Below are 9,601 nucleotides of genomic sequence, written 5' to 3'. Positions count from 1 at the left end.
AGTTGGGTGGAGTTGGTAGGCGGATAGGATAGGGTTGGTTGACTGTGGAGTTGGTTGGGTGGGGTTGGTTTAGGTGGGGTTGGGTTGGGTGGAGGAGGAGATTTGGTGATGTTGGTTTGGTGGGGTTGGTTGGATGGGATATGGGTGGCTTCGGTTGGTTTCTTGGGTTGTTGGGTAAGGTTGGTAGGGTAGGGTTGGTAGGGGTTTGGTGGGGTTAGTTGGGTAGGGGTGGTAGGGTGAGGTTGGTTGGGTTGGGGTGGAGTGGGTTTGGTCACAGAGAAAGGACCACGTGGTATTGATTAGTGGTGTTGGTTGAAAATTACCAAGTCTGTAATTTTGTTTTATCTTGGTGGCGCTATTTATCATGATTATTAACTATAGACTTAGTTTCAAGTCAGAAATTGCGGCTATTTATTAGCATCAGCCACGCAAAACTCTCCCAAGGATACGGATCGTAGGCTAATGACGGAGGGCGCTATTTCGGGTAGACTAAAAGCCACGATCACAGACTTGGAAGCAAGTCTAGGTTAACCCCGGCAAATGAAATTTCTCCTCGTTGACGAAATAGCTACCACTTATTTTCCATGTAGTAACGGTATCAGTCATCAACATCTAATTCTAAAACCTCCAAAAAATTTTGGTAAATTACAATAATAACAAGGAATTGTTCAATTGTCGAGACCAACTTAACAGGATCCAAAATGTCGAAAACTACGGACAGTATTTCTTCCACATGTGTTCTGTGTTGCAGTGGCATTAAATTCTATGCGGTTGGGCAATGCAATCACCACATCTGCCTGAAATGTTCCACCAGAATGAGGGTTCTGTGTGAACAGAAATATTGTGCTGTGTGCAGAGCTGATATGCCCAAGGTAAGAAAATAATATTGCTGTGAATATGTATGTGAATGAATTGAAGGTTTTGTTCTTTCAGAACTTGTTAAGAAAATTCATACTTGTACTTGTTGTATTGTATTTTTGTAGTGATGTTCTGAAGTTTTAACAATATTTTTTGGATCGTTAAAAAAGAAATTTATACCTGTAGTAATCCATCATTGCAATTAAAAACGATTGTGAAACAAAATTAATTTGTACTTGTTGTTTCAGTTCAAGGTGTATCTAGGTATCTATCGTTTTTGTGGTGATATTCCAAGGAGTTATCACACACAGTTATCATATATTCACTATAAAACTAAATACTCGATACTTGATACTTGATGAAGTAATCCCTTTTTACAGCTGGTAAAAGCTTTTAAACTGGGATGATGTGCTGTGCAATAAAAGTGTAAAACTATGCTATGAAAATAGTAATTTATATGAATTTATCATTCAAACTCAAAGACAACATTTATCTACAGCATGTTGTGCTAAGTTAAAGATTTTACAGCTGTTATTGTTTACATTATATTTTAGTCTTGCTATACATTTTCAACTGTCCGTTCATCTGTATTGTATTTTGTAATTTTAATATAATATCCTGCGAGGCTGCTAAGATTTTTTTTATTGTCATACAAAAACATTGGGGTAAGGTAGGGTCACTCTATAGATTGCTTTTGTCAACATACATGACGTATTGCTGATTTATAGGAAAAATTATAAAGACAACATTAAAAGACACATGTGAAAGTTTGACTGTCCATTTGATATTGATTCCCTAGGTTATTGCAACGCTCAAGTTGCATCCCTTTCACGGAATCATCTCCCATAAGTATCCAGTGAATCGCAAGGCAGGTATAGCATTTGCTATGCCTGAGATTCAGAACGAGTTCCGAAAGTTGTTATGGGACAACTGTACCATCTGCCGCTTCAGTAGTCCTGAGAAAAGCTTCAAGGATCTTCAAGATCATATGAGGAAGGAGCATGAGTTGTTCTACTGTGATCTTTGCATCGATCATCTCAAGGTACAAAGAACTTTTTAATTTTAGCTGCCGAGCAACCTCGGTAGTCTTGTTGGTAAGACACTGCTCTAGAATTGTGGGTTCGAATCCCAAACGCATCATGTGCATGGGCTTTCTGGACCATGTCTGACCAATAACAAAATCATTATCAGTATTTAGAAATGTTAAATATATTATTGTATTGATTCCGCACAGGTATTTTCCTTTGAGCGTAAGACCTATACACGTAAAGACCTCGCAGTACATCGACGTAAAGGCGACGGGAAGGACACATCGTATCGTGGACACCCGCTGTGCGAGTTTTGTGATGAGCGCTATTTTGATAACGACGAACTCTTGAGGCATCTTCGTCAGCAACATTACTTCTGTCACTTCTGTGAGACAGACGGTGTGAGCCATCAGTATTACAAGTAAGACTTAGAAACTACTTTCCTCTCTTCTATTATATTTTGATTAGACCTGAACTCCAGGCCTCAAATTTCATCTTTAAGTGGACAAAGCCATTTTCATTTTTCAAATAACAATTTAAAGTGAGACTTAAACTTTCTTAGAGTAGGGTCGGTGTCAGAGTTTTGGATGAGTGTGTTGGATTGCAGCACGACTACAAAATAGCAATTTATAAGACTATTCACATGCGCTTTTCAATCAAAAACTGTTCATGGTTTGATCCTTTAATAACTGTTTTTTTCTTTGTTTTCTAGTGATTATGATGATCTTAAAGAGCATTTCCGATTGCAACATTATCTGTGTGAGGATGACCGATGTTCCCAGGAGCAGTTCACCCATGCATTCCGCTCAGAGATCGATCTCAAAGCCCACAGATCCACCGCTCATAGCAACCTCATGTCAAAGTCTCAAGTACGTCAGATGAGGCAGATTGATATGCAGATCAATTTCCCTCCAAGACCAACTCAACGAGGTGAGCATGTCACACAGAATGCTGTTTGGGTCAAACTCGCCTTTACTTTAAGACTAATATTAGGACTTAGGACGAGTGAAGTTCCGTATCTATAGGGGTTAAGACGTTTTGAACCCATCCTAAGTTAGAACGGGTTACTCGTCCTAACTCACCTTTCGTGAAATCGGCTGGAGGGGCCCAATTTCATGGCTCTGCGTACTGCTGAATTCTGCGCTTACAATCACCATTCATGGCACATGCCGATTTCTGGGCTAGCTGTGTATGCAAAGAATGCCTGGTAGCCTGGAATACGCACCTGCACAAACAAAGATTCCATGCTAACCTGTGAAACTCACTTGATGTTAGCACAGAATTCCCTCCTTTCCTAGGCGCACGGTAAGCAATTTAACCTTAAAATTGGGCCCAGGTTTGCGTAGTCGAATTCTGTGATCTGGAAGGTTTCGCTGTGCAGTTTTATCAAATTTGGTTAAAGATATGGCATGCAGTCTTCAGAATTTTAAGGTTTTTTTTGTGTTTTTTTTTCAGATGGTGGTGCACCTGGTTTTAGAGGAAGAGGCAGACGTTTCCACGGAAATAGGTGAGTTTAACAAAAACGCGATTAAACAAGTTTGAAATGTTTTTTAATTAAAAATTAACCACGTATTGCTGGGGAAATATAGGCACGTCAACACATTATCCCAGCATCAACTAATTAAAGGAACACAGTGCCTTGGATCGGTCGAGTTGGTCTATGAAAAGAGTTTAAAACTGTTTGTTATTAAATCGATATGGTTAGTAAGATTAAAAGCTAAAAAAAATAGAATATAGACCTATTGATCCACACAAATATGCATCAAAATTGCGAGCTTTTCCACGGTTGGCCATTTTATGGAGTCAAACACTTGACTCCACAAAATGGCGGACTGTGTTTCTTCACAACGTATAAGGAAAGCCATGTTGTCTCGGGGCATATTGTGTGGATCATTGTATTCTACTCTTAAAACATCTTTCTAACTATATGCATTTTATAACCAAAGGTTTTCAGACTCTTTGTATGGACCTACTCAACCGATCCAAGGCAGCGTGTCCCGTTAAGTAAATGGACAAAAACAAGACAGATTTCTAAGTCAAGGGATCAAATGCTTTTTCAAACAAGTTGTTATGTTGTAGAAAGCATTTGTTTGTAAATTTTAAATCATTGTTATATTTTTACCTCCCTAGGTAGTAGTTAATAAGCAGGACAGTTCTTTTCAGAACTACAGTAAGTAGTATTTCCTATTCCAAATTCTACTCTGCTGCAGAAGAATAAATAGCCAGACTAGCTCTCAAAGAACAAGTCTACAAAACAAAGTATACACATGGTGTTTCTGCAAACTTTATATACATTGATACCTCACCATGCAGTCCCTCAAAACCCACATTATTGTTAAAATTTGTGTCCCTTTTTTTTGCTTACAGAGATGATGATCTTTCTACTGCCCTCCAAGCCTCAATGGATACTAAGAGACAAGAAACAGCGGAGAGGTCTGATGGAAGGAGGCAAGGACGTGAGGAACGAGAGACGAAGAAGACAAAGCTGAAAAAACCTTCAGACCCAGATGACGCCAGGGGTGAAGCAGAAGACAAGATGAGGAAAGCAGAAACTCGAGATGAGACTGAGGGGGCAGTTGCTATGGATACCAGTAAACATGAAACATTGTCTGAGCAGAAGAGGATGAGAAAGAATGGCGGTAGGATATCTCCCCGATCCGAAGATGAGTTAAAGATGAGAAATGGAGCAACTAAAACATTGTCAAATAACAACAATATTTCAGAGACTCCAAGTTCAAGGCAAAACTCTGGTATCGGTTTACCTGAAAAATTAGACGTTGTTAAAGAAACTGGTAAAAAGAAGAAGAAAAAGAAGGGTAAGGGACCAACAAATAGCAACGACAACAATAGTCAAGTTTTGGAAAATGATTCACTTCAGAGTAAACCTGATGTGCCTGTAGATAATCCAGTGGAATTGGTTGCTTCTGATTTTCCAGAAACATTGAATGAGGCAAAAGGTTCTGATAGAGACAAAGTTGCAATCAATGCCAAATCTGCAACGCCATCTTGGACGACTCCGTCTCTTAATCCTACAGAAGACTTTCCCTCTCTGGGAAAATCATCAGGTGGGAATATTGGGGGCAGCTCAGCTGGGGGCTTTAGTTTTTACAATGCCCTTCAGAAAACAGACACCAAACCCAAGCTTGAGAATCCGCCACCGATGCCAGCTCGGAGGACATTTCAAAATAAAGAGGATGATTTCCCAACGCTGAGCTCCATCGCAGGAATACTTGGTGTTGAACCAATGCCCAGTAAAACTAATCGAACAAATAAGTCAAACAGCCGATCTGCTTGGACTGTCCCAAGAGAGAAAGCAAACCCACAGCCTGCCGCATCAAAGCAAGACACGGTCAAACAGAAAAAGAAGGGCAAGAAAGTGGCGAAGGAAATCCGGCAAGTTGTAAACGAAGGGTCGAGTCAAATACAGCAACAGGCTGTGGAGACTCAGAAGAAGAATAAACCACCTCAAGAGACTCAATCAACGATGCCTAAACGACCGCCTCCAGGGCTACCTCCTGGTCTTGCCCCAAAGGAATCCCCCAGCATGACACCCTCAAGATCAACGTCTCAGCCAGTGATAGACACCCAGTCACAAGTTTCTCCCCCACCAGGCTTTGCTGCTGGTATGTCTTTCTCAAGTAGCTCGTTACCCCCTGGTTTCAATGTTTACGTTCCACCTTCTGACTTTAAGAAGCGTAATCTTCAGTTAGCGACAAGAATCAAAGAGCTCCTTCTTGGCAACCAGGAGGACAAGTTCAACATGTTTCGATCCATTTCTAGTATGTTCAGAGATGGTTCCATGTCAGCTGAGGATTATTTCATGGAATGTAGAGAGCTTCTCGGAGACAACCTCCCTAAGATCTTCAACGAGCTTGTGAGCTTGCTGCCGGACGTAGTCAAGCAACAGGAGTTAATGTCTGCTGAAAGTGACTTTAGAATCCAACAGCAGCGTCAGAAAGATGATGGGGTTCTCAAGATTGGTAAGACCGGTGTGAAGGGCAGAGGAAGAGGGAGTGGTGCTTGGAAATCTCAAGGGTCCAATGAGACATGCTCTTGTCCTCAGTGTGGACAGGTCATTCATCGCTCTCAACTTGATGAACATCTCAACACTCGTCATCAGGATTTCCCAACATTGAACGCTGGTACCCGGCAGCCAATACATGTTAATGCAGCGGCACCCTCATGGCCGCGCATAAAGTAAGCATTTCTGAAACACTGGTATCCCTGAATAAGTGAATGCCTCATTAGTCATCACTTTGGCAATTATGATTACATTGTATCACTACTTTCAGATGCCTATCATCGATTTCATCATTCTCTTCCTAACTTAGGATTAATCTTAGGACTTGGGGCAAGTTAAGCTCCTTAACCATAGCAGTTAGGACGCATTGAACCCATCCTAAGTCGAGCGTTTCATGATATCGGCTGCTGTAATGTTACATAATACTAAAATTAATACACTCAGTTTGTTTACCTGTATGAGAATTTCACAGGTGGTTTCACCCTTGCACTAAAAGCTTTTTGTGAAATAACCCACCGGTTAGTACACTGACTGTGCGTTATACTTGCCCCAGGAACTTTTAGTAGTGCAGATTTTAAATATGTATCTTTTTGATGTAGCGATTACAGCCAGTTTAAGATCGGTCAAATGAATTTAATTTTTACACTCTAAAATATTTAAACACATTTTTTAAATGGATTATTTACATTTGATTAGTAAGAAATACAAGCTTTTAAAACATGTAGGTTGCAAATCTCTAAGTAGCTCATGTGAAAAGTTTGAGAAGGGATGTTTACTAGCCCACAGCAATTTTAACTTGACAGTGTATGCCAGCATAGTGTTAAGGGTGATCCCTGGACTAGGCCTAAACAGGGGGATGCCAGACACAACGCTTGAGAGCACAGCAATGTAGAAGGGTTATTGTCGTTTGTGGATTGTTAAACACTAGACATAAACCCATGGGGCTATGTCATATGCTGCAATTTAAAAATGCGACCAGTTTTCTTGGTTTACTCATGTGCTTTGTAAAATGTTCCTCTAGCATACAGTGATGGATGTGGATGGTTGCAGCCAAGTTTCCTATAAACATTGCATGGTTTGATGTGGTCTAAAGGATGTTATCAACTTCTGTAAAAGTATTTGTTGCTGTGTAAAGTGTAAAGAATGCCAGTGCATAATTACTTGCAGCAGCTTGTGCTAATAGAACATAAACTTCATAATGTAGTGTACATTTAACAACAAAGTGTATGGTACACTGGGCCCAGCTGACCCAGCCACTTGATGGGGAGCAGAGCTCTAATGACCCCCATCAGATTCAACTGCAAATACCCTTAAACACCATACTGAGCCACCTCCCAAACAAGGGTCTTACAGGGGCCCACAACCCCCATTGCCTCTCGTCTGGCATGTGGACTTCACCTTCCTTAGGCTCAGTATCCAATTAGATTAGCAACTTCAAAGTTTTAGCATAGATTAACAGAAACTTTACAGCAGCAAGTTTCTTAAATGAGTTTAAAAAGTTGTCACTGGAATCCGCTATGATTTTTTTTTAATGTTGGAAATAATAATGTATATATATTGGAATTTAGATAATTTAAGAAATGTATGCCCACAATTTGTTTGTATTTTGGTTTTAAGGTAGCTTGGTTGACAGATAATTTGTAACTAAGGAAATGGTTTGATGCAAAAAGAACAACCAGAAAAGAGAAGAAAACTACAAGAGAGAAAGAAGGGCGGATTCAGTTTTTGCAGCATGGTGTGACCTTGGCCCAAGTTCATAGAGCCAGGCAAAGTATACTTTGGGTTATTAGTCCACGGAGAAAGAATAATTCAAAATCTGAGAAACGTCTCTGACAGTAACAATAGTCAAGTTTTGCAGGAGAAAAATAGATATCTTTTTCCATAATCATATTACTTTGAAATGAAATGTTTCTCAAAAACCTCTGTAGGCTTTCTAACCTAGTAAGTTTTTATTGCCATAAATTTTAGGAGTGGTTGCCAAACAGACCCGGTGTGGCGGTCTCAGTCTTCCACCGTGTTCAGTTTTCCTCGACTCATTAAGGCACTTACAATTGACTACTTTCACTTGCTGTGGGCAGGCATGATGTCATGACGTAATGCTACCTTATTTGGTCATTCGGGAAACTGAACATGGCGAAAAGTTGAAACCGCCTCACCGGTATGGGCATTGAGCATCTCTGTGTACAAGTACTTGGGCCAGCCGCCAGGATGTAGTGTTTTCATTTATGATATTATTAACGATGAACAAACAATTTAATTGTACAATATCATGTCATGCAAAGCTGATATGTTTTTTTTAGATACGTCCTAGAGTTAATAATTAGTTAATTTATATCTTCTATTGTAGGTTATTTATCTTGTTATGTTAATAATGTGAATGCACAATTTTGAATGGCTGTGTGTATGGCACAGGTTTTGCATACATGTATTGGGAGGTTGCTGTACAAAGATTGCCCCAAATCATATGACATACACTTTTAACAACTGTTTCTATAGTCTGAGGAATTCAAATTGTAACTCACAAAAGGCTTATTGCATATTAGAACAGTCTCACCATTATGGACACTAATGGTAATAACTCAAAACAATTGTAGCATAAAAACGTACTTGTACATGTAGTAACGAGCAATGGAGAGCTGAAGTAGCATAGTTTTTGAGAAAGAGGTAATTTTTCACTCAAAGAATAAAATACTTCAGCTGAAGCCTGTAATTATGCATCTGAAAGCATACAAAGTAATGCCACAAGGGTGTTTTTTCTTTCATTATTTCTTGCAAGTTTGATGACCAATTGAGCCCAAAACTTCACAGGTTTGTAATTTTATGCACATGTTGGGATGTACATGTACACCAAGTGAGAATACTGGTGTTTGACAACCAAACGTGTCCTGCTCCCGATTTCACGAAGCGCTGCGACGTGTCGCAAGTGCAAGTTGCAACCGGTTACACATCGTAAGTTGCGAACTCGTCGCAGCCGCGACGTGTCTTACAGGTCTGCTACACATCGCAAACCCTACGATGCGTCACTACTTGCGATGAGTTTTGTGAACTCGGGGGCAGTGCATTTAAAGCTATTGTTCTCACTGCATCCATTTTAAAGAAAGCTTTTAAGCTTTAAAAACATCAACCGTCTAACTTTTATTTGTGATTTTTATTTGTAATGAATTTCTCGTTTCAACCTTCATTGATTAAGTTTATGATTCTGTAAAGCATAATATCAAATTCTGAAAAGGTATGTACCTTGCCAAAGTTAGGGGGGGGGGGTGTAAAAATGATGATTTCTTTGTGAAGTGTATTCATTGCTCAAAAGACGGCATCAAATACAAGGTGAACAGCAAGGTTTAAATTCCCTAATCACTTCAGAATACATTTTTTTCTCTTTCTTTTAAATACTTGTGTGGAATGTTTGGGTTCTTTTAAAATTATAGATGAAATTTTATTGCAACAGAAATAAATAATCAACATGCTTTAATGCTATATCATAGTTGTATTATTTATCACTGAACTGTATCAATGTGTACAAAATAATAAAAGCTTTATAAAATCCTTGAATCATTTGCAAAAATAAATAACGGTCAAAAGATCTTCTCTTGAAGTGTATCTTCTTTATTTTATGAAGTAGTAGTGGATCATGGTTTGTTGCTTTGAGATGTTTTAATTTATTATTTCTATTTTTTTATTTTTTTATTTTTTATTT

At 39.2% G+C, this 9,601-nt stretch overlaps 1 protein-coding gene across 1 annotated transcript; it reads left to right on the top strand.

Moving 5' to 3' along the window:
• The first annotated feature begins 540 nt into the window (after positions 1 to 540).
• On the top strand, positions 541 to 9,533 carry LOC139944315 (E3 ubiquitin-protein ligase ZNF598-like). Its single transcript, XM_071941306.1, has 6 exons — positions 541 to 872; positions 1,658 to 1,900; positions 2,093 to 2,307; positions 2,599 to 2,816; positions 3,342 to 3,393; positions 4,254 to 9,533. Exons 1-6 carry the CDS (start codon positions 702 to 704, stop codon positions 6,085 to 6,087), a joined length of 2,733 nt encoding a protein of 910 aa, XP_071797407.1. The 5' UTR covers positions 541 to 701; the 3' UTR covers positions 6,088 to 9,533.
• The last annotated feature ends 68 nt before the right edge of the window (positions 9,534 to 9,601 follow it).

Source organism: Asterias amurensis, chromosome 11 (assembly GCF_032118995.1).
Source record: "Asterias amurensis chromosome 11, ASM3211899v1".
In the NCBI taxonomy this organism is placed as follows: Eukaryota; Metazoa; Echinodermata; class Asteroidea; order Forcipulatida; family Asteriidae; genus Asterias; species Asterias amurensis.
Note: the sequence above shows the minus strand (reverse complement) of the source record. Positions and strands in the feature narration are given on the sequence as shown.